Source organism: Heteronotia binoei, chromosome 1, assembly GCF_032191835.1.
Source record: "Heteronotia binoei isolate CCM8104 ecotype False Entrance Well chromosome 1, APGP_CSIRO_Hbin_v1, whole genome shotgun sequence".
In the NCBI taxonomy this organism is placed as follows: Eukaryota; Metazoa; Chordata; class Lepidosauria; order Squamata; family Gekkonidae; genus Heteronotia; species Heteronotia binoei.
The window spans coordinates 151802706-151827722 of NC_083223.1; the positions used below are offsets into that span (position 1 = coordinate 151802706).

Consider the following 25017-nt stretch of genomic DNA (forward strand, 5'->3'; position numbering starts at 1 on the left):
CTAATAGTTTTTAAAAGCAGTTGTAACACAGAATTTGTTTAAAGCTATTAAAGTTCTTGAGTTCATTTTCTAGTAATATCAATAATGTATAGCTGCCACGCTCAAGAAGCACCTGGCGATCCGATCTGCTTAGCACAAGAGGAAAAATTGTTAATACACACTTGAGGAAGCAGCTAGAGAAGGTGGACTTTTTTAACCATTCTGTATTAACAAAACGTTAATTGAAAGGTACCTGCATTGAAACAGTTCATGAAATATTTATGACTTCATTCAGCAAACATAAGTGCAAGAAAGGCAGAGCACACCACTATTACAGAAACAGGAAATGGAGGGGGGATGTTAGTGCAAGAATCGCCACCAAGCTTGTGTGCCACTGTATTGGCATGACCTCAGCTAGTGCTCAGAATGCACCATGTAGGTGCTGCTTAGACTGCAGGATTTCCTGATATTAATGCTCAGTTCCCACTGCTATTACCTCATTTGTATTTTATTTCCTCCTACTTTCCTGGGACTTCTATCTGATGCACATAGTTTATCCCCCCCCCCCTTTCTTTTGTCTGCACAAGTTGAACTACCATGAACTAGATGGTCTCCTTGGAAAGAAACACCCCCTCTGAAATTTCAGAAGGGAAATAGGGATGACTTCTAAAATAGTAGGATACTCATTCTTTATGACACTTGCATAAGTTGGCCTCTTGTTTTTCATTTTTTTTTAAAGTGCCATGATTGCGCATTTCCCATTTAACTTCCTCCCCTTCATTTCACATTCCTTACACACATATCATCTGTGTTTCAGGTATGGGACTTTAGTAAGGAAAAGATGTATGAATTTAGAATCCCTAGAAATCAGTTCTCCTGTAATATTTCTCTTGCAGGTATGCAGACTGTGTTATATTGTTACTTCCTCAACTGGAAAGTGGACTTCGATTACTTTTCACAACAGTTAATAGATGTCCAAGCAGACTAATCTTTCTCTTGCAGGTATGCAGACTGTGTTATATTGTTACTTCCTCAACTGGAAAGTGGACTTCGATTACTTTTCACAACAGTTAATAGATGTCCAAGCAGACTAATCACAGCTGAGGTACTTTTTTGGGGGTAGGGGTAGGTTTGTTCATCACCTTTATTTCCAGGTGCATTTACTGGAAATATTTACTTTATTTCCATTTACTTTATTTCCAGGTGCATGATCCTCTATTTTTTGCATGTACTACATAATATTTTTAATAAGTAGGCAATCATTCTGTATGTCATCAACTTTCATGTATTGATTATGCAAACAATAATAGGAAACATTTATTTACTGCTTTCAATTTTGCTAGTTTGATTCAGCATGTCTCTTTGCCCATTGCCTTCCCTGACTTCTTCCCTTTTCTGTTCAGTTCCATTTTATTTTATTCATGGCAGCAACCAGCTGATTCCTTTCAGGCACTTAAATGCATTGCTTGTTCCCATGAGTTTATCTTGTAAAGTACATTGTTCCTTTTAGTTCTCCTTGAGCACCACGAGGTACACAAAATAGAGGTCTTACAACTTTTGCAAGAAATCTGTTGTCCTTAGAAAACAAAGCTGTCCTTATACGTGACAAAAATTGATTTTATTGATATCTCTTATGCCTCAACGCACTGGTTCTAGCTATGAAACAAAATTATATGGAACACGATAAAATACCTGCTTTTTCATGTCAGATCAAATATTTCCACTGCTTGTAGGAGGTTGTTGGTCAAGCTTGGATTTTGATGAAGGGTGCTTGGTAGAATGCTGTTAACAGGTCATTCTGCAGCTTCAGGCACAAATGAACACCATTTGGTGTGGAATCCTGCGCAGCTTTACTCAGCTTAAGCTTTTTGATTCTACCAGAAAACAGGGAAAGTGAGAAAAAAGGAAGAAAGCCTCAAAAGGTACCCCCATAATGAATCTTGAACGTGTCCTGGCATTTTTCAAGAATAATCTCTTATTCAAGGTGACTGTGCTGATGAACTTGCAAACTCATTGACCTGATGTTTTCCTCCAGTTTTGGCTATTCTTGTTTCTCCAGAAAATGAAATAGTACACATAGTAATGTCTTTGTCTTCTGTTTTCCAGTCCTCATCTCTGTACACCACTTTTGATGAGGTTAGTTAACCATTCGATTCTTTGGAGTACCAATACTAACGGTAGATTACACTTCTAATCCATTTAATTTAGAGCAAATAATTTGGTTTATTGTGAATAAGTATAAGTAGGTACAATAACTTCAGAGTACATTTTTTATTTTTCATTTAGTTCATGCAGAGGCACAGAGACTTTAGAGCCATGGTCAAGAGTGACTCTTGTCCTAGGTCCCTCTGGTTATAACTCAGCATGGAAGTAAAGAGACACAGTTGCTGCTGTTGTCCTTTTCTCCTCTGCTTCCAGATTACTATTTCATGTGGACTGAAAACATATCATAATTCCTGTAACTGTTAAATTGTGGAGGGGTGGAACAAAGATGTCATGTCTAACCTCTCATGCAAAGCAGAAACATATGACATAACATCTTTTCATATCTTTTTGACCAGTGTGTCTTACAATTCTTGTTGGCTAGTGATTGGTCATGTGCATCCCCTTTCCTTGTTTTCTTTTCCCCCTGGCTAGTTTTGGATGCTACAGTTGGACTTTTAGCTACAGCCTGTTCCACAGAGATAAGTAATCTCCATTGATGTCTGATTGGTTGCCATCAGCGCCGGCTCTACAGCACATGGCGCCCTAGGCAGGTCTCCCCCGCGCTTTTCCGTGACAACACTGAGCCCTACTACTGGCTTCTCACAGCCACATCTGCACGATTTGTGAAGAGCTGGATGGAGGAGGCTTCTCCCCCCTCCTTTCCAGAACTGGAAGTGAGGTGGGAGTGAAGTCTCCTCCATCCGTCTCTTCACAAAACATGCATATGTGGCTGTGAGAAGCCGGTAGTAGGGCTCAGCACTGTTGCAGCAAGCTTTGGAGGGGGGGGGGCAGCAGGAGTGTGGTGGAAGGGAGGGGGCTGGTGGCGGCAGCAGGGGGGAGGGAGGCAAATTTAGGTGGTTGCCTTGGGCATTGGGGGGAGCCCAGTTCGGCACACCCTACCTCCTGGCGCCTGGTTTGCCTAGTGTACGAGCCGGCCCTGGTTGCCATGCAGTCTCATCAATATTCAGGGCCTTAGGTGGCTCTCAGGGTTGTTCAATTTTGATGACATCAGACCTGTTTATGACAAAAAATTGGCTTTAGAACATTTATCTCAGCTTTTATATTTACTGCCAGCATGTCACACTAATTCTTTTGCTGGGATTGATGAGCCTGAAAAGAGTTTGCTGCTTTGCAGTCCAGTCTTCTATGCAGTATACAAGTGTATTGCAATAGGATTGTTTTATGGTAGGGTGGAAGTACAGAAGGGAACAAGGTTATTAGCAGGTGGTGGCTAAAGTCTGCATTTTTAGCACTGATAACATCTAAGAAAAATGTTACAGAGTGAATTGAAGGGCTTTGGGACTTGTGAGTAGAGCATGAGAATTCCACTTCAGTGGTTCCTGTGCAGGCCTGTGTTAAAGCTCTAACTGGAATCAGGTTGTCAGTGGACAGTATCTCCTCAAATTTTGAATACCATTTTCTTCAGTATTGTAAGTCATTTCCCACTGATATCTCCAATTTTACCTCTCCAGATGTTAGCAAAACAATTGGGTAATGAAGAGGTAAACAAGCTTCCCTCAGTACTTGGTGATTCAGCAATGGTAAGGCCATGAACTCAGGCTCTTTGAACTGAAAGTACCCTAGCTTTCTAGATGTTTTACAATAAGGCCAGTCACTCATACACTTCTAATACTTGGTTTCTTTAAACAATTACTCAGGGACATTTTTATTGATGCAAAATTTAGGTATCAATCATTCTTCAAATAGTATAATAAGGAAGTTCTTGAAATAATCTTTTTAAAGTAAACAGGTTGCAATTGGGGTGGATATTTACAGCATTGGTAAATAATAGGCCACATTAAGGGTTTTTTTTTTAAATGGAAATGTTAGTGTTTTTTAAAATGGAAATATTAGATATGGTGATTGCAGAAACGATGATGATTAAGGTGTTCTATCTATTAAGTTGTTCTATCTATTCCCCACAAGGAAATTAAAATAGTTTTTTCCCCCAAGAAACTATTTTAATTTTCCATAATAAGTAAATGTGAAATATTTACAGCGTCTGTAAACACTGAACAATTAGAAGTGATGGGCTCTCCAAATGCCAGTTATGGGGACAGATTTTTTAAACATTATTTATAACTCACCTTTCTTATTAAGACTCAAGACATCTTACACAGTGTAGGTCAATACATTCAGTACTTCGCAATTTAGAGCTGTCCTGCTCCAGGAACAATGAGCTTCTTTGCTGTTCCTTCCCATTACCACCTTCAGAAAGCAAGACTAAAATAAGCATAATGTTTTTCCAGAGACCAGTCTTAGAGTATTTACGATTTGAGCATGATATTTAGAGCATGATAGTTCTGCATTGTGAGATTGCAATAGATTGCCCCTGCACTTGTAGAAACAAAGCAGGAGGTGCAACAACTACACGGGGCCTCTAAACGAAGATAGAGAATGCTATGTGTATGACTCCATCTGGCAGGAGATACTCCTAAGAGTTATTGGTGGCAGTTGGTGGTTACTCAGTTTGTAAACAGCACCCCAAGAGAGCAAGGGGAAGGGGCACACCACCAAGCGGAGACTTAGCCCAGCTGCAGAGTTCTTCTGACCGCCTAGAGATCCAATCAGAAGGCTGACTGTTGCACCTCCCATTCTGCATCTGCAAGCAAGGACAGAGGCAGCCTATTCAACTTTACAATTTACAGCTGTCTTACTCTAGGGATTATGAGCTTCTCTGCTGCTTTATCATAAGAACATGAGAAGTCATGTTAGATTAGGCCAATGGCCCATCCATCCAACACTCTGTGTCACACAGTGGCCAAAAAAGAAAGGAGGTTCACAAGTGGGGCTAGAAACCCTTCCACTTTGCCCCCCCCCCCCAAGCACCAAGAATACAGAGCATCACTGCCCCAGACAGTTCCAATAATATGCTGTGGCATATCCTCTAACATCAGAAACTTTTCTGCAAGTAGTAGTTTCTTCTTATAGAAAGGAGGCAAATTAATGTATTCTTGTGAGATTTTTTCACAATTGTTCATTATTATTTTCCATTGTTTTAAGGTACAAGATATTACCTTATAAAGTTCTGAATTGTTATTCCTGTGTAACATTGTACACAACTCTAAAAATAAATTGGGGGGGATCATTGGCTATTAAGTTAAAAATAATAAGGCAATAATGCAACAAACTTTCCTGTGTCCATTTGAGACACAAAAAATGCCCTAACACTGCATTTTTTAATAGACTATAGTCTGAAGAGGGGGCACATGAATGAAGTACAAACCCATGCATAATCAGGTTTTTATTCACTGTTCTCACCACAGCAGTTTCCACTGTCCCATTAGAGATAAGCCACTGTTTAGTTTAACAAGGAATTTGTCTCTTTCGTGTTGGGGATATTCCTGCAGCAAAATCAGTAAGCAAAGCTCTGGTATGCACACCAAATGTTCTTCCCTAGCATATGTCAGGTTTTTAAAATTATAACCTTAACCTTCTAGAGTCATTGCTGCAAATAATGGCTGCTGGTAAATATACTTCTGTTCACACATTTCTGTAGGAATTTCTTTGGGATTTCTTGAACCATCAAGAAGGCCCACGTATTAGAGATCATCTGAGCCATGGAGAAATCAGCTTAAATAATTTCCCCAAAGAAATAGCAAATTCAGTGCTTTCCTTTTCTGTTACACTTCTGGGAAGATTTTCCAATGATAAGATTGCTGCCATTAAGGTAGGAATTGGTTTTGAGTCAAGATATAACATTTATTAGTTATGCTTTTTTAGTTTCAGATGCAGATCTTTCTCTATTTTGACATGTTATTCTCCCAGTATTATGTATCTATATATTAGTTCTCCGGTGGTCCTTGGTAGTGGGATGGTCCGAAACTGTTGGGAGTAGGCTCCTCCTCCGGAAACAGGGTCGTTGATCGCTTGATCCGGCCTGGGGGAGGGGCCGCTCCGTTGGAAACTCTCCAGTCCAAAACAGCCCTGTTATGAGACAGGACGTGTTCGCTGTGCGTGGAGCACATTGATCCGTAGACGAGGTCTCCTTGTGAGAAAGTCTCTGCCATTCAGTTCTTCGGCTGCAGCGGTGGCGGGCAGAGCTGTTTACCGCCAGCGTTGGGTTTTTACCTAACAAAGGCGGTTCAGCCGGGGACTGCCGCGGAGAGCGAGGCTCCCCTTCTGAAGCCTGTTGAGGCGGGGGGGGAGAGCGGCAAGTCCAGGCTTGCGGTCTCACGCAGCGCCGTCAGGCGTAGAGCAGACGACCGAGGTCCAGCGCGGCTGAGAGCAGCTCCCTCAGACAACGTGTCTACTCAAGAGGAGGTGGTAAGCTGCCGGAAAGAGAGCGGGAAGCTCTTTGTGATGCGCGGACTGTTTTTTACTTGGGACGGGCTCCGATGGAATGTGGGAAGCCCACCCGGTAGCTTACGGCAGTTTCCTAGCTCCCCCCCTCCCCCCTGAATGGGGTGCGGGAAGGCTTATGTCGTAGCAGGTCTCTCCATTTCAGGCGTGCTTTTTAGTGGCCTGGGGGGCGGGGTTTTTTACCGCGCAGCAGGGGGTCGCCATTTCAGGCATTTAGCCTGGTAACAGAGGCTTCTCCCTCTCCCCTTTTCACTTTCGTTTCAGCCTTCTGTAGTAGCTGAGATGGCTGACGGACGGGGACAGACTAGTGAGACAGGCTCACCCAGTGATTTCTCCATCCCAAAGTACTCTGGATCCGCTTCTGAAAAAGATCGAGAGGATTCTGAACCGGATTTATCTGGAGAGGATGCCAAGTTTAACTTGCTTGCTTGGTTAAAAAGAGAACTGAGCAAGGAGTTTGCTCCTGCCCGAGGCTCTACTGCGCCTGCCCCTTCCTAGAAAAGGAAGAGACACGCAGTTCTAGACATTGCCACTGCCCCTACAGACCCTAAGAAAGCAAAATTGAGCATGAGCCTGGACTCTCCTTGTGATAGTTCTCAGGAGGAAGAGGAGGCTGACTCTTCAGTAGACTCCTCTGCAAAGGAGGAAGGGGAGCTCTCTGATGAGGAGGATGCTACTCCTTCTGTGCAGTCTAGGGTCTTTCCAGTGGAATATTATTCTAAACTCCTTCCTAAGGTCCTTAGGGAACTGGACTTTGCTGCCACACCCAGAGAAAAGGCAGAATTGGACCCTGACCTGCCTGCAGGCTCAGGGAAGATGATGCCCAAAGTGGGGGTTTCTCAGACCGGGGTGCCCTTGCCTGCTCCCTTTTTTAGTCTTATTAAGGCGGAGTGGGAACACCCGGCCAAGCCTAAATCTAACCCACATCTGTTTTCCAAACTGTATGGGTTGAGTCCAGAGGCTACTAGACGACTGAAATTGCCTGTAGTGGACGATCCTGTAAATAGTTTATTATCCACATCTGTGCTCCCCATGGATGCGGATGGGCTACCCAAGGATGCCTGCGATAGACGGACAGAGAAGGCACTACGAAAGAACTTTGAGGCTTCGGCCTGGTCCATTCGGGCGTCTTCAGCGGGATCGCTGTTTGCACGCGCAGTGTATACCTGGGCATCCAATTTGGCCTCAGCAGATAGTGATGCGCCAAAGGAGTTCAAAGATGAGCTCAAGAAAATAGCTTTGGGCACAGCGTTTATTGTAGATGCGACCCTAGACGCGATGCAGTTGTCCGCAAGGGCAGTGGCTTGCAGTGTGGCAGCGCGCAGGAACGTTTGGCTGCGGACTTGGGATGCAGATGCAGCTGCACAGGCTAGACTGGCAGCTGTACCATTCAAAGGCGTTAGCCTCTTTGGGGACGAACTGGAACGCTTCCTTATTGAGGGGAAGGACAAGAAGAAAGTCTTGCTTTCTAAGAGGAAGGATTTTAAGTCTAAGAAGCCCTTCCAGCCCTCTCGGGACTCCAAAAAATTCTCCCGGCCTTCGGCCTTTAAGCCTTTCCGAGGGAAGTGGCAGTCCCGCAGTCGGGATGCTAAACCCTTTTCTAGCCGAGGCGACAAGGGAAGCAAAAGTGACTCCAAAAAGGGAGGGTCACAATGACTATGCCATAAGGCCGGAGCTACTTCCTATCGGGGGGTGCCTTCAGTTTTTTGCAAACCAATGGAGCGTGACGGTTTCAGACCAATGGGTGATCGACACGGTATCCAAGGGCTATGCATTAGAGCTGGAACTTTTTCCATGTCGGAGGTTTCGTGCAGTCCCGAGGAAGCAAGACCCGACCACGCACCAGCGGATGTTGGGTGCCATCCAGCATCTATTGGACATAAGAGCTATAGAACCCGTACCTGCGACTCAGAGGGGTCAAGGGGTGTATTCCATTTTATTTCTGGTGCCAAAGAAGAATGGCGATGTCCGGGCCATTCTAGACTTAAAATGGGTGAATCGATTTGTGAAGACCAAAAAGTTTCGGATGGAGACATTGCGTTCCATTCTATTGGCGGTTCAGGAACAAGAATACTTGACGTCCATCGATCTGTCCGAGGCGTATTTGCACATTCCCATTCGACCAAACCACAGACGGTTCCTCGGGTTCGCGTACGACAGGAGGCACTTCCAGTACCGGGCCTTGCCTTTTGGGCTCAAGTCTTCCCCACGAGTGTTCACGAAGATCCTGGTGGCGTTGGTTGCTCATTTACAGATGGGGGGCGTGGCTCTTCATCCGTATCTGGACGACCTCTTGCTCAGGGCCCCTTCCTTCCAGCAGAGCTTGGAGGACACCAATCGGACTATTCAAATACTGCAGGACCATGGTTTCGTGGTCAACAGGACAAAGAGCAACCTTACTCCGACACAAGAGACAGTGCATCTGGGTGTTCTGATCGATACTCGGAGGCACAGAGTGTTTTTGTCGGAAGCACGACAGGTGAACCTCAGATCCTTGTTGGAGGAGGTTCTGTCTCTGAATCGGGTTCCTGTGATGACTCTAGCAAAGCTTTTGGGGGTTCTGGTGTCTTGCCAGGATGTACTGTCTTGGGCGCGTTTCCATCTACGGCCCCTGCAATGCTTCCTGATCCCTTTTCAGCATGTGATAGCTCGCAAGCTGCACAGGCTGGTGTTCCTTCCACCGGAGCTGCGGACGCAACTCCAGTGGTGGCTGGTACCATCCCGTTTTCAGCAAGGAGTGGCTATGAAGGAGCCACAGAGGATAGTGGTAACTACAGACTCCAGCCTCTCGGGCTGGGGGGCGCATTCTCAGGGGATGATGATTCAAGGTCAGTGGTCCCAGATGGAGTCCCAACAGAGCATCAACCTGCTGGAGCTGAGGGCAATTCGTCTGGGGTTGTTACGTTTTCAGACGGCGTTGCAGGGGAGTCACGTGTTGGTGAAAACAGACAACGTGACAGCCAAAGCTTATGTCAACCGTCAAGGCGGGACCAGAATCAGGAAACTGTGCAGCGAGGCCAACAGCTTACTGGAGTGGGCAGAGAAGTATCTGTTATCCATAAAGGCGGTTCATGTAGCTGGAAAGGACAACGGGCTGGCAGACTGGCTCAGCAGACAACGGCTGGATCAGACGGAATGGTCACTGGACAAGGCGGTGTTCCAGTCTCTTCAACGCAGATACGGCAGAGTGGCTGTGGACTTGTTTGCAACCGCGGACAATCGTCAAGTGCGGCGGTTTTTTGCCAAACAAAAAGACGATCAGGCGGAGGGCGTAGACGCTCTCAACTGCGACTGGCCGGACGGTCTTCTGTACGCCTTCCCGCCACTACAACTGATTCTCCGGTTGGTTCACAAGATTCTACAGCAGACAGCGGAGTTGATTCTGGTTGCTCCCTTCTGGCCGAGAAGGGGGTGGTTTCAGGACCTCATGCGGCTGTCGACGGAGAAGCCTTGGCGTCTTCCAGTATCCGAGGCATTGCTGAGACAAGGGACAGTTTGCCACCCTCAGCCGGACATGTTGCAGTTAACTGCGTGGAGGTTGAGCGGTCGCAGTTAATTAAGTTGGGTTTTGACAAATCTGTGATTGACACCATGTTGGCATCCAGGAAATGTTCTACCACACGGGTGTATAATAACACTTGGCAGGTCTTTTCCAGGTGGTGCGTAGAAAGGGGTTGGGATCCCCTAAAGTTACCAGTTCGGAAGCTGCTGCTGTTCTTGCAAGAGGGCCTGGATAAGGGGTTGGCTACTAATACCCTTCGTAGGCAGGTGGCAGCTATTTCTGCTGTTCGGGGAGCTAAAAAAGGGGGCTCTTTGACATTGCATCCGCATGTTAAGCGTTTTTTGAGGGGGGTGTCCCTGTTGAATCCCCCTACTGCACATAGGTTTCCTACCTGGAAGTTAAACGTGGTGCTGAAGGCGTTGTGTCATGCACCTTTCGAGCCCATGGCTACTTGTAGCCTGAAGGATCTTACCCTTAAGACACTGTTTTTGGTTGGGATTACCTCTGCCCGCAGGGTATCCGAGTTGCAGGCCCTGTCCGTGGATAAAGACCTTTGTATCTTTCATGAGGACAGGATAGTGTTGAGACCTGATCCGACCTTTATCCCTAAAGTGAATTCAGTTTTTCACCGGACTCAGGACGTGGTTTTACCCTCATTATGTCCTAATCCCAAGCATGAGAAAGAAAAAGAATGGCATCGGTTAGATGTTAAGCGTGCCTTGAGTTTTTATATTAATAGAACCAAGGACTTTAGAAGGTCAGAGTCCTTGTTTGTTTCCTTTAATTCTCCCTCATTGGGAAAATCAGTTACTTCTTCAACTCTGAGCAGATGGTTGGGGCAATGTATTTCTGCAGCATACACAGCGTCAGGGTTGGAGCCCCCAGGAGGAATTATGGCTCACTCTTTACGAGGAGCGGCCACGTCTGCAGTGTACAAGTCCTTCTCGTCCCTGGAAGGCATTTGTAGGGCAGCCACCTGGAGTTCCCCTCATTCTTTCACCAGGCATTATAAGGTGGATAGGTGGGCCTCTGCTGAAGCGGCTTTTGGCCGCAGGGTGCTACAACAGGTTATACGTTGAATGTAGTGGTTCCCGCCCGGGGTACATATTGCTTTTGTATGTCCCAACAGTTTCGGACCGTCCCACTACCAAGGACCACCAGAGAACGGAAGATTGGAAGCTCTTACCGTGAAGCTTCCTTCTCGGTGGTCCTGGAGTGGGACGGTCCATCCCACCCGGTGTTGTACCTTGCTCTAGGCGAATAGCTGTGGGAGCTGGTTGTGGAAGGTACTGGGGCACTGGTAGCGGAAGTGTCTGTTTGGTTACGGTTACTTCTGCCGTTTGCAGTTATTAAAATGGCGTTGCATCATTATGGTCTCTGTGTGGTTTATTACCATGCTGCAGAGTTTCTTTTATAGATGTATGCCGATGGGGGAGCATGGCTTTTCTATGGATCGCTTGATCCGGCCCCTCCCCCAGGCCGGATCAAGCGATCAACGACCCTGTTTCCGGAGGAGGAGCCTACTCCCAACAGTTTCGGACCGTCCCACTCCAGGACCACCGAGAAGGAAGCTTCACGGTAAGAGCTTCCAATCTTCCGATTTCTTTTTCTATATTTTCTGTATACTGTATAGAATTTTTTTCTCTAACATGTATTTCCACATGAAAATCAGAACTTTTCAGATTCTCTGTTCCTACTGTAGCCACTCGAATGCCTGAATGAGCTTCTTTTGAAGGTCAGCTCATGAACAGCATTTAATGCAGTATTCAGAGTTGCAACCAGAATAGAAAATCAGCAGTCCCTCTGTGCACATGCAGAAATGCCTTAAGTGTATGCATAGGGCTTCTTGGATTCTGGCCAATATCCCATTAACTGTAACTGCTTATGAAATGTCCCATTCTCTCAGCCACCCTGAGCCTGCTTCGGCAGGGAGGGCGGGATATAAATCAAATGAAATAAAATGAAATAACATTTTCTTGTTCTGTTTTCCTGTTTTCAGAAAGATCTTCATGGCTAGTTGATTATTCACTGACTATCTTATTAGCTCTCCAAAAGATATTGTTGTATACTAGAAAGTATGTGCAAGTCCCTTTAATATGCTACTACATTTGATGTAGAAAGCTTAAGATGAAAAAAAGTATGATTTCTTTGTTGCAAATGTTTTTCTGCATTAGTAAATTCTATTACAATAAGTGGCAGTAGGTTACAGTTTACATGTTTATTAGTGGGCATATTTTGGTAATAATCATGCCTAATTAATTCCCTTTCAAATTATTTAGTGTCACTAGCATCACTAACCCTGTGACCTGGTTGGTGCAGGCTAGCCTGATCTGATCAGATCTTGGAAGTTAAGGAGGGTCAGACCTCCAAAGAATTCCATTGTTGCTTTGCAGAGGCATGCAGACCATCTCTGTTTCAAGTCTCTTGTCTTGAAAACCCCATAAGTCAGCTGCAGCTTGACAAAACTTTTTACACACACACACACACACACACAACATTAGTAAGGTTACTTATCTTACTAAAAGAAGATTTAAATACGTGAATATTTTCTCATATATTATAATTCTTTTTTTTTAAACTTAGGAACATACGTTGCTAAGGCCACTGGTGAGCTGTGCAAATAGCTATTGTTCCAAGTTTCATCCAGTAGCTCTACTTAAGAAACAGGTATCTGCCTCTTTCATTACTGTTAATGAGAATGTTCTGTGAAGCCTTTGAAACTTGGGTTGTAAGACAGCCAAAGCATCATACATTTACATTGATCTCTTGACTCTCAAATTGATCCAGAAAACCACATGCAGGTCACCCAAAACAGAAATTTTCTCTCTTCACCTTTCTGTAGCAGTCATCTGCATACACCAAAAACCTGACAGTTAGGTGACTTTCAAGGAGGATATGGGATATGCATAGGGTGACCATAATGTCTGAAGGCCAGCCAGGGAAACCTGGGGGGGGGGGGGAAGGTAGGGGTGCGCGCGCGAGAAGCGCGCGCCGCCGGAAACAGGAAGTGATGCCACTTCCGGCGATGTCATGCCACCACCGGAAACAGGAAGTGACGCCACTTCCTGTGACATCATTTCCCCCCCCCCCACGTCACCTGCCGGAAACGGGAAGTGACATCACTTCCTGTGACATCACTTCCCCCAAATGACATCATTTCCCCCAAATGCCACTGCCGGAAACAGGAAGTGACTTCACAGCACTTCCTGTGACGTCCCCAAAAATCCCCCAAATATCACCGCCGGAAACAATTTTGTTCTCAAATCCTGTATATACTTCATCAGTATATGGGATAAGGCACTTTCTCAACTGTGCTGCATAATGCAGCCTATTTATTTTGTCCTGTTTGCTCTGTTGGCTCTATCTGCGCCACCTTCATCACTTTCGGGGTGTGGATCCCCCAGTGGGGTGGTCTCGCGACTCCCTCCGCCGGCTATTTCTGATAGCCCTGCGCCCCCTCTTTCATTTGATATGTGTCCCGTGCAGGTGCCACCCTCCCGCCAGGAGATGCCGCAAAATGAGCCCCCTTGAGGCTTATGGCGGCAGGGCTCGGGGGAAGCGAGCTAGACTGCTCTTCTTTTGAGGGGTTATAGAGTGTTTCGAGCCCGTCCCTGTGGCATCGGTCCCATCGTTGTGGGACCCAGGGGGCCGGCGCAGCGGCACGCCGAAGCAGCCTGTCACTAATAACACAGGTCGAGATGCAGGACAGGAACCCGGAAGTGACCGACAGGCTGCTTCAGCGTGCCGCTGCGCCGGCCCCCTGGGCCCCACAACGATGGGACTGATGCCACAGGGACGGGCTCGAAACACTCTATAACCCCTCAAAAGAAGAGCAGTCTAGCTCGCTTCCCCCGAGCCCTGCCGCCATAAGCCTCAAGGGGGCTCATTTTGCGGCATCTCCCGGCGGGAGGGTGGCACCCGCACGGGACACATATCAAATGAAAGAGGGGGCGCAGGGCTATCAGAAACAGCCGGCGGAGGGAGTCGCGAGACCACCCCACTGGGGGATCCACACCCCGAAAGTGATGAAGGTGGCGCAGATAGAGCCAACAGAGCAAACAGGACAAAATAAATAGGCTGCATTATGCAGCACAGTTGAGAAAGTGCCTTATCCCATATACTGATGAAGTAAATACAGGATCTGAGAACAAAATTGCACCAGAAGACACAAACACAAAGCTCCCTTACACTGAATCAGTGCTTGGGTCCACCAAAGTCAGTATTGTCCACTCCAGTCACAAACACAAAGCTCCCTTACACTGAATCAGTGCTTGGGTCCACCAAAGTCAGTATTGTCCACTCCAGTCACAAACACAAAGCTCCCTTACACTGAATCAGTGCTTGGGTCCACCAAAGTCAGTATTGTCCACTCCAGTCACAAACACAAAGCTCCCTTACACTGAATCAGTGCTTGGGTCCACCAAAGTCAGTATTGTCTACTCCAGTCACAAACACAAAGCTCCCTTACACTGAATCAGTGCTTGGGTCCACCAAAGTCAGTATTGTCCACTCCAGTCACAAACACAAAGCTCCCTTACACTGAATCAGTGCTTGGGTCCACCAAAGTCAGTATTGTCACATAAGAACATAAGAGAAGCCATGTTGGATCAGGGCACTGGCCCATCCAGTCCAACACTCTGCGTCACATAAGAACATAAGAGAAGCCCTGTTGGATCAGGCCAGTGGCCCATCCAGTCCAACACTCTGCGTCACATAAGAACATAAGAGAAGCCCTGTTGGATCACGCCAGTGGCCCATCCAGTCCAACACTCTGCGTCACATAAGAACATAAGAGAAGCCCTGTTGGATCACGCCAGTGGCCCATCCAGTCCAACACTCTGCGTCACATAAGAACATAAGAGAAGCCATGTTGGATCAGGCCAGTGGCCCATCCAGTCCAACACACTGTGTCACATAAGAACATAAGAGAAGCCCTGTTGGATCAGGCCAGTGGCCCATTCAGTCCAACACTCTGTGTCACATAAGAACATAAGGAGGGAAGGGGGGATGGGAGGGAGGGAGGAAGGGAGGAGGGAGGGAAGGAAGGAAGAAATGAAGGGAGGAGGGAGGGAAGGAAGGAAGGGAGGGAGGAGGTTGGGAGGGAAGGGAGGGAGGAGGGAGGGAAAGAAGGGAGGAGGGAGGGAAGGGAGGGATGAGGGAGGGAAGGAAGAAAGGAGGGAAGGGAGGAGGGGGGAAGGAAGGAAGGCCGCCCCCTCCCGCCAGCCCCCCCCCGCTTTCGGCCCCCACCCTCCCAGCTTACCTTCTTCCAGGGGGGCGGGGGGCGGCCTCTCCTCCCGGCGGCTGGTGCTGCTGGCGAGGCTGGTGGCGGCTGCGGAGGCCGGGGAGGGCCTGCGCTGGTCTCTGGAGGGCCTCCAGGGACCAGCACCGGCCTCTCCGCGGCCTCGGCTGGCCGGCGCTGGTCGCTGGAGGCCCTCCAGAGTCTCTGGAGGGCCTCCAGGGACCAGCGCCGGCCGCTCCGCGGCCTCTCCGCAGCCTCCGCTGGTCGCTGGAGGCCCTCCAGAGTCTCTGGAGGGCCTCCAGGGACCAGCGGAGGCCGCGGAGAGGCCTCCGCTGTTCGGCGCTGGTCTCTGGAGGGCCTCCAGGGACCAGCGCCGGCCGCTCTGCGGCCTCTCCGCGGCCTCCGCTGGTCGCTGGAGGGCCTCCAGGGACCAGCGGAGGCCGCGGAGAGGCCTCCGCTGTTCGGCGCTGGTCGCTGGAGGGCCTCCAGGGACCAGCGGAGGCCGCGGAGAGGCCTCCGCTGTTCGGCGCTGGTCGCTGGAGGCCCTCCAGAGTCACTGGAGGCCCTCCAGAGTCTCTGGAGGGCCTCCAGGGACCAGCGCCGGCCGCTCCGTGGCCTCTCCGCGACCTCCGCTGGTCGCTGGAGGGCCTCCAGGGACCAGCGGAGGCCGCGGAGAGGCCTCCGCTGTTCGGCGCTGGTCGCTGGAGGCCCTCCAGAGTCTCTGGAGGGCCTCCAGGGACCAGTGCCGGCCGCTCCGTGGCCTCTCCGCGGCCTCCGCTGTTCGGCGCTGGTCGCTGGAGGCCCTCCAGAGTCTCTGGAGGGCCTCCAGGGACCAGCGGAGGCCGCGGAGAGGCCTCAGCTGTTCGGCGCTGGTCGCTCCGCGGCCTCTCCGCGGCCTCCGCTGGTCGCTGGAGGCCCTCCAGAGTCTCTGGAGGGCCTCCAGCGACCAGCAGAGGCCGCGGAGAGGCCTCCGCCACCGCCTCCAGGCCCCGCGCGCGGGCGGGGAAGGCGGCGAGTGAGGGAGGGAGCGTCCCTGCGCACGCGCAGAGACGCTCCCTCCCTCACTCGTCGCCTTCCCCGCCGGCGCCCGCGGCCCACCGCCTCCGGGGCTGGCTAAACCGGGACCTTTAATGGTCCTGGTATAGGCAGCCCGGGAGGCGAGAATTGGTGACCAGAACCGGGAAAGTCCCGGGAGACCGGGACGGTCTGGCCACCCTAGATATGCACCTGGGCTGTAGATGGAATCTCAGGAAAGAAATCTCTTCATATTAGAAGGGGTGGTTGGATCCAGCTCACAGACTTTAGCATGTGAAATACATCTGAAAACATCTCAAGAGCTCCGTGGTTAAAAACCCGTACATTTCCAAAGAAGGTTTAATTAACAGTGGGATAATATAATTTGTGACTGCAGAATACTAAGAATCAGCAAAAAAAATGTGTGGTAATAAATATTTTAATATCTAATTTAATTAGTTTAAAGATTTTTATTTTTTCAAATGAAAAAGGGAAAGGGGAAGTGGATATAGAAAAGTAATAAAACATTTGTTCAAAAAGTATAGAAAACATTCTGCATATCACTGTATCACCAAATATAAAGAAGTTCCATCATATTATTATCACACATTTAACCACTTATCACATTAGTCATATAGAGTTATATTGTAAGTTCCCATTTAGATTGTCAATTTAGTTCATGTTTGGTTTATATTCCAATCAAATAATTTGAAGAGTATCTACCACCATTCATCATTAAAGCAGTTTAAGTATCTAACCATACATATAACTTCTCCCAATATTTTCTTGCTTCTTCTTTGGATTTCCCAACAAGCATTAAAGATCAGTAGTCCATCTCTGCTACCTCCAGTACTTTCCCTATCAACTCTTGCTTTATAGTTAACTTCTGGAGCTTCCATTTCTGAGCAAACAAAATCCTAGCTGCAGTATTAATGTGTGCCATCATATGTCTTGTTTCTTTTGTATATTTAGGGAACATATTCAACAAAAACAGTTTTGGTTTAAGTTGGATCTGCATCTTCAAAATCTTTTGTAATAGTTCATGGACCATCTTCCAATAATCCTTTGCCTTCTCACAAATCCACCACATGTGGTAAAATGACCTCACCTGATTTGTACATTTCCAACATTTGTTAGACATATTAGAATACATTTTAGAAAGTTTTTGAGGAGTTACATACCATCTATAGAACATTTTATACAATTTTTCTTTAAAAGAAATTGATTTAGTTAGCTTAATGTTTGAATTCCATAAACATAAGAACATAAGAGAAGCCATGTTGGATCAGGCCAACGGCCCATCCAGTCCAACACTCTGTGTCACACAGTGGCAAAAAATTTTATATATACACACATACTGTGGCTAATAGCCACTGATGGACCTGTGCTCCATATTTTTATCTAAACCCCTCTTGAAGGTGGCTATACTTGTGGCCGCCACCACCTCCTGTGGCAGTGAATTCCACATGTTAATCACCCTTTGGGTGAAGAAGTCTCCCATTCATCTAACATAATATTACACCCTATATTTTCGCCCATTATACCATACGGTCTTTCACAATCTCATCTTGCATCCTCATCTGTAGTAAATAAGAATAAATTTTTGAAATTAATTTTTCTTGAGGTCCTCAAAATATCTTATCCATGTTGATCCATGTTAAATCCTATTACCTTGTCCTTTACATATCTGGACTCTATTTGCATTCTGAGCCACCAGCTCATATCAGTATTCTTGGTTTCTAGTTCTTCCTTAGTTTTTAGTTTTTCTTGTTCCAGTAAATCCTCATGCTTATAGGTTCAATTTCATAAGATTTGGTGGTGTAAAAGCTTCAACAGGGAATACCCATCTTGGAATACTTTTGTAGATTTTCGGTTTTAACCAGGCCCATGTATGGTAGAGCAATTTCCATAGCCAGTGATTTTTGAAGTAGGAGTGCCCTTCTAATCTTTGATACCCAAGGCTGGCATGCGTATTTGTGGTAAGTTCATGCCCCTCCAAAAGAAGCTGTCTTCTGTCTTGTAAAAAAAAACCCGGTCTCTCAACCAAGTCAACACTGAGGCCCTGTAATACAACTGCCAATCTGGCAGGCCTAGACCCACTCTTTTTTTGCAATCCTGCAATACTTTAAGTTTACTCCTTGGATTTTTCTTCTGCCAAATATATATCGAAATCATCTTGTCCAATTCTTGAAAGAAGGCATTAATTAAAAGCACCGGGATAGTTTAAGATAGGAATAGCAATCTTGGCAATACGTTCATTTTAATCGAAGCTATTCTTCCCATTAATAATATATTCAAATCCCGCCATTTTTCCAAATCTCTTTGGATTTCTTTAAGCAGTTTATCATAGTTCTCCAGTGGTCCCAGGAGTGGGCCAGTCCTCATTCGTGGGATCTCAGCTCCTCCTCTTCCATTGCAGGGCTTAACAAACTTGACCCGAAGGGGAGGTGCTGGATCCTCAGCAGTCAGTTTTGTTAGCCCTGCAATCCAAGCAGGACGTGCTTTAGAGCCCCTTGAGGCTCTTTGACCCGAGATAATAAAAAAAGAAAGAAAGAAAGGAAAAGAAGAATACCTGGAGTCAGTGGCAGAAATCACCCAGCAGGGAGATTAGGACGAGCCGCTGTTTTTTCTCCTCAGGGAAAGCGGGGAGGGAAAAATCCCTCCCATGCTTGAACGACGCACCGCAGTAGCCTCTCTGTCGAGGCACGCGTTCGCGCCTAATTGCTCTTCCCGGCCTCTTCCCAGCCCGACGGACGCACGGGGCTGTGGATAGTCTCTCCCAGCCGCTCCCAGCAAAGGCACACCGGCAACCCCGGGGGCCTGCAGGGCAGCAAGTCAAAGGGAAGACCAGCTGAGGCCAGGGAAAAAGGGAGAGGACTCGTGTGCTTCACGTTGCCCTCCCGAAGCGCCGTGGACAGTGCGACGGCGCGGTGGTTCCCAGAAGCAGCGGTAAGCTCTATGGGAAGGGGGGGAACCCTTAGGGGATTTCCAGGGGGAGAGGAGATCTGTAGACTCCCAGAGCCCCTCTTGTCGGTGCTGGCAGCTTAAGCCCACAGGGCTGTAAAGGAAGCTGGGTTCAGATGTCACTATTCAACGCCCCCCCCCCTCCCCTCATTCCCTTCTTCCCTCCGGCTTCCCTGTTTGCCCCTGCATCCAGGAGGGGTGACCTCGGCTGGAAGGGGTCCCTGAAAAGGGAAAGGGAGTTTTAAAAAACCAGTCAGGAGCTGGGGAGGGGGGGGGAGGTTTTTGGCGGGAATGGAAGCCATTTTACTTATACTACTTGTGTCTTATAGGGCCATTCACTCTAAGATGGCCGCCCCCACTAGATTTCCTATGGGAGCAATGCTGGAGGAGGGCACATGCGAGTTGGAGCTGGCTGATTCACCAGCACAGGAAGAGGGGACAGAAGTGCATCAGGCTGATCTTTCAGCAGATGAAGCTAAGTCTAATCTTCTTTCTTGGCTCCAAGAGCTGGTCAAAAAAGAGGTTCAAGCTGCCTCTGTGGCCACCCCAACCCCATCACTTAAGAGGGCAGCCAAACAGAAACATAGAGAGGTAGATAAGGAAATGGAAGGGGTTTCCTCCAGGCCTCCCAAGCGCAGTAGGTTAGAATTGCATTCAGCTCCCTCTGATCAAGAAGAAGAGGATTCTGACTTGTCTGAGGGCTCTTCGTCACCTGACTCAGGAGAACTCTCTGAGGAAGAGGAGGGGCCGGCCTCTACTCATTCCAAACTGTTTCCAGCAGACGTGTATCCACGCCTACTGACAAAAGTGATTAGGACATTGCAGATACAGTATACTCCAAAATCCAAGGATGAGGAGGATGCTGAGTTTCCTGTTGCAATGGAGGATATTATACCCAAGTCAGGTTCAAAACCACTACAGGTCCCGTTGCCCTCTGGGTTTTTCTCAATAATTAGATCTGAGTGGGAACATCCAGCCAAGCCTAAGACGGTGTCGTCAAACTTCTTTAGGTTTTTCTCCTTCATCCCAGAGGCGACCAAGAGGCTTAAGTTGCCAGTAGTTGATGACCCGGTCAACAGCTTGGCTTCTAATTCCATTCTACCGATGGATGCGGATGGGATGCCAAGGGATCCAACGGACAAGCGCATAGAGCAGGCCTTACGTCGCGATTTTGAAGCCTCCGCCAGTGCTCTAAAAGTGTCAGCTACCACGTCTCTCTTCTGTAGGGCTTCGTACATGTGGCTTTCCGACCTAGCTAAGAGAGAGGATCTGCCTAGGGATGTTAAGGACTCACTTAAGAAAATTACGCTAGCCACTGCCTTTGCATCAGATTCGACCCTCGAAGCAGTTCAACTCTCTGCTAGGGCTATGGCCTCTAGCGTTACAGCTAGGCGGAATACCTGGCTCCGTAATTGGGATGCTGATCCCTCAGCCAGAGCAAAAGTGGCTGCAGTTCCCTTTAAAGGGGCCTCGCTCTTCGGGGAAGGTCTAGACAGATATCTCATAGAGGACAGAAATAAGAAAAAAGTCCTGCCCTCCAAGAGACGTGAGAACAGGACGAGGCAGAGGTCCCAGTCCTTTCGTGGAAATAGGAGAGATTCAAGACAAGCCTCCTTCAAACAATACAGGGCAAAGTGGCAACCAAAGGCCAGAGACGGCAGACCTTCCTTTGGAGGAAAACAAAGTCAACCAATTAGGGGACAGAAGAAGTCCACCTCAGCATGACTGGGCGGTCCCAATGGACCACGATCGGATAGGGGGACGGCTTCAAAGATTCTCCCACGTGTGGCATCAAACGGTTTCGGACAGATGGGTTTTGGACACAGTTACCAACAGTTACTCCCTAGAATTTTCTTCTCCTCCACGTCATCGGTTCCTGGAGGTACAGAGAGCTCAATCTCTCAAGAAACATCGTACACTACTAAGGGCCATCGATCATCTAGTTCAGATAGGAGCCATCGAATCGGTACCGGTGTCGGAGAAGTTTCAAGGTGTTTATTCCATCTTCTTTGTAGTGCCCAAAAAGAACGGAGATGTTCGGGCGATTCTGGACCTGAAGTGGGTAAACAAGTCGGTCGTTACAAAGAAGTTTCGAATGGAGACTCTGAGATCCATACTGCTAGCTGTTCAAAAGGGAGACTTCATGGCCTCCATAGATCTGTCGGAGGCCTACCTTCATATTCCTATAGCCAAGGGGCACCGCAGGTTTCTTCGCTTCTCCTACGACGGGCGTCATTACCAGTACAGAGCTCTGCCTTTTGGCTTAAAGTCCTCGCCCAGAGTGTTCACAAAAGTATTAGTCACCCTCGTGGTGGTCCTCCGGCTTCAGGGGGTTTCCCTGTTTCCGTTTCTGGACGACATTCTGGTCAAGGCCCCGTCGGAGGAGCAGACAAAACTGGACCTAGAGTTGACCATAAGGACCCTCAGATTGCACGGATTCGTAATAAACGTTCAGAAGAGCTGGCTTCAGCCGTCCCAGTCTCTGACACACTTGGGGGTTCAGATCAACTCCAGTCTGGACAGGGTTCTTCTGACGCCAGAAAGACAGTCAAAGATCTCGCAGCTGATTTTGGGAGTCCAGCAACGGAAGCGGGTCAAGCTGATGTTACTGGCAAGATTGTTGGGGATGTTGGTGTCGTGTCAGGACATAGTTCAGTGGGCACGGTTCCACACGAGGCCACTCCAGAAATTCCTGTTGCCCTTCCAGAAGCAAATAGGTTCCAAAAGTCCAATTTCACTGACATTACCACCTGGCCTGTTGAAGGATCTCAGATGGTGGCAGGCGCCCGATCGCTTTTCCTGGGGTCAGGAATTGCGGGAACCCAAGAGGGTGGTGTTGACCACAGATGCCAGCCTTTTTGGCTGGGGAGCGCACACGACTGGAGCGGTGACACAGGGTCAGTGGACCGTCCAAGAGGCCAAGGAAAGCATAAATCTTCTGGAGTTGGGAGCCATACATCTAGCCTTGCTTCAGTGGAGACAAAAGTTAACAGGAGCTCATGTCCTGGTCCAAACAGACAATATGACGGCAAAGGCCTATGTGAATCGTCAGGGAGGCACCAGATACCGGAAACTTCAGGACGAAGCTCAGGTCCTGTTCAGATGGGCGGAAGCCCATCTTCGATCCATCAGAGCCATCCATGTGGCAGAAAGGGACAATGTAGTAGCAGACTGGCTGAGTCAGCAATCCTTGGACCAGTCGGAATGGGCTCTTCATCGCGAGTCGTTTCAAGAGATCTGCCAAAGATTCGGGGCCCCGGAAGTGGATCTCTTCGCCTCGGACGACAATCACCAGGTGCCGCAGTATTTTTCAAGGACAAGAAGCAGAGGGGCAGCGGCTGTCGACGCTCTGAACTCAGACTGGCCGAGAAAGCTGTTATACGCCTTTCCCCCGTTCCAGATCATCCAGAGATTTCTGCAGAGGGTTCGGGAGCAGAAAGCGGAGGTGATGGCTGTGGCCCCCTTTTGGCCCAGGAGGGCCTGGTTCCAGGACCTTCAAAGTCTGTCAGTACTGGAGCCGTGGCGAATTCCGTTGAGAGGGAATCTTCTAGTTCAAGGCAAACTGCATCATCCACGACCGGAAATGCTGCAGCTCACTGCCTGGAGATTGAGCGGCAACAGTTGATTAGTCTGGGTTATTCAGATAAGGTGGTAGACACCATGTTGTCCTCAAGGAAGAGCTCCACTAACAGGAGCTATAATGTTACCTGGCAGGTTTTTCGTATTTGGTGTGCGAATAAGGGGGAGGACCCGTTGCATGCCTCAGTTTCCGTTGTACTATCCTTTCTGCAGGAGGGGCTAGAAAAAGGCCTTAGCACTAGTACACTGCGGAAGCAAGTGGCCGCCATAGCAGCGGTCAGAGGGTCTAGGAAGGGCAGGTCTATCTCCACACACCTGCATATCAGGAGGTCCCTGAAGGGGGTGTCCTTGGTTAATCCACCGCAGGTGCATAGGTTTCCTTCATGGAATCTGAACACGGTACTAAAAGCGCTTTGCGGCAAGCCTTTTGAACCCATGGCATCGTGTAGTCTCAAGTTGCTGACCTTTAAGGTGGCATTCTTAGTGGGCATCACCTCGGCACGCAGAGTGTCGGAGCTTCAGGCTCTCTCGATTCATAAGGATCTCTGTGTTTTCCATCAGGACAAAGTTGTGCTTCGCACTGACCCTGCATTCATCCTGAAGGTGAACTCACGCTTTCATAGGGCGAAGGACATCGTGCTGCCTTCCTTTTGCCCCAATCCAGTCCATGAGACAGAGAAGCTGTGGCATTGTCTAGATGTCCGTAGAGCCCTTAGTTTCTATCTGGACAGGACCAAGGGGTTTCGTCAGTCCGACTCTTTGTTTGTTTCCTTTAGGGTTTCAAACAATGGTCGCAAGGTGTCAGCCGCCACCATTAGTAGGTGGATTAGGGGGTGCATCTGTGAGGCTTACAAGGCAAGAGGTTTGGAGCCCCCGACAGGGGTGACAGCTCATTCCCTCAGAGGAACAGCCACGTCAGCAGCCTATAGGGCTTTTCCTTCTTTGGAGGTAGTGTGTAAGGCAGCGACCTGGAAGTCAGTTCACTCCTTTACTAAGCACTATAGGATCGATAAGGCGGCCTCGGCCGAGGCTGCGTTCGGTAGGAAGGTGCTCCAACACGTGGTCTCAGGACAAAGCTGAGGTGCCCGCCCAGGGACTCGCCTTTTTTATGTCCCACGAATGAGGACTGGCCCACTCCTGGGACCACTGGAGAACGGAAGATTCTATTCACTTACCGTGAAGTCTTCCTTCTCTGTGGTCCCGGAGTGGTCCAATCCTACCCACCCAGTTGTGTGAGGGGGTATGGGCTTTGTCCAGAGACTTCGGAGTTGGAGGTGGACACTGTGTTGGTTACTGGGTCCCTCACTAGAGCCCCTTGTGGAAGGGTTCAGGATAAGCTCTGGAGGGAGGGGACGGTTTTGTTTCCCCAGAGATGTTCTCTCCTATTGTTCTTGGAGTTGTTATTAGGGAGGTAGGATAGCTGGCAGAAGAACTGACTGCTGAGGATCCAGCACCTCCCCTTCGGGTCAAGTTTGTTAAGCCCTGCAATGGAAGAGGAGGAGCTGAGATCCCACGAATGAGGACTGGACCACTCCGGGACCACAGAGAAGGAAGACTTCACGGTAAGTGAATAGAATCTTCCGTTATCCATCTTTAAAGTACTGCATTTGTTTGATATATAGATACTTAAGTATTTCACTTTCTTCTCATAGGAAAATTTAGAATTTTCTTGAAAGGATTGGATTTGTTCTATTGTAATGTTCTTAGTCAAAAATTTCGTTTTTCCATAATTTATCTTCAATCCTGCCCAATAACCAAATTGGGTAATCTTATTTGTGAAGCAGTCAATTGAGTTAAGTGGTTGTTAAGTGGTCATCTGCAAATTATCGGCTTAAATTATTAAGCTGCACCTTGCCAGAGACTGAGCACATTTCAGAGAGCTCTGAGAGAGAGCAGAGAAGAAGTGCTACAAGGGTGAGGTTTGGCTTTCTAAGCAGCTGGGGAAGTTGCTGAGAATTTCTGAGTTTGTGTGATTATTGAAAATTCTGAGTTTGTGGTTGCTGGGGAACTGCTGTTTGTTTGGTTTGAGTGGGCTGAAGTTGATTATTGCTGATTGATTAGGAGTGGCTGTGTTCCCCAACCTCTTTGCATTATTAAGCTGCGCCTTGCCAGAGACACGAGCTGAAGGGCAAAAGCTAAAGGGCTCTTGGCCTGGGGGCTCTGTAAGAACCAGGAACCCAGATTCCTTATGTTCCCAATAAGGTAAGTAGAAGGAGAGCCACATAAACAAACA

General features: G+C 48.1%; 1 protein-coding gene across 1 annotated transcript in view; it reads left to right on the top strand.

Moving 5' to 3' along the window:
• The window catches only part of LOC132573727 (endoplasmic reticulum membrane-associated RNA degradation protein-like), a 115984-nt gene that overhangs the window by 70387 nt on the left and 20580 nt on the right, over positions 1-25017 (top strand). The window contains exons 8-12 of the mRNA XM_060241466.1: positions 982-1084; positions 2086-2115; positions 3657-3725; positions 5684-5854; positions 12572-12655. Coding sequence (XP_060097449.1) covers positions 982-1084; positions 2086-2115; positions 3657-3725; positions 5684-5854; positions 12572-12655 — 457 coding nt within the window. The remainder of the gene's footprint in view (positions 1-981; positions 1085-2085; positions 2116-3656; positions 3726-5683; positions 5855-12571; positions 12656-25017) is intronic.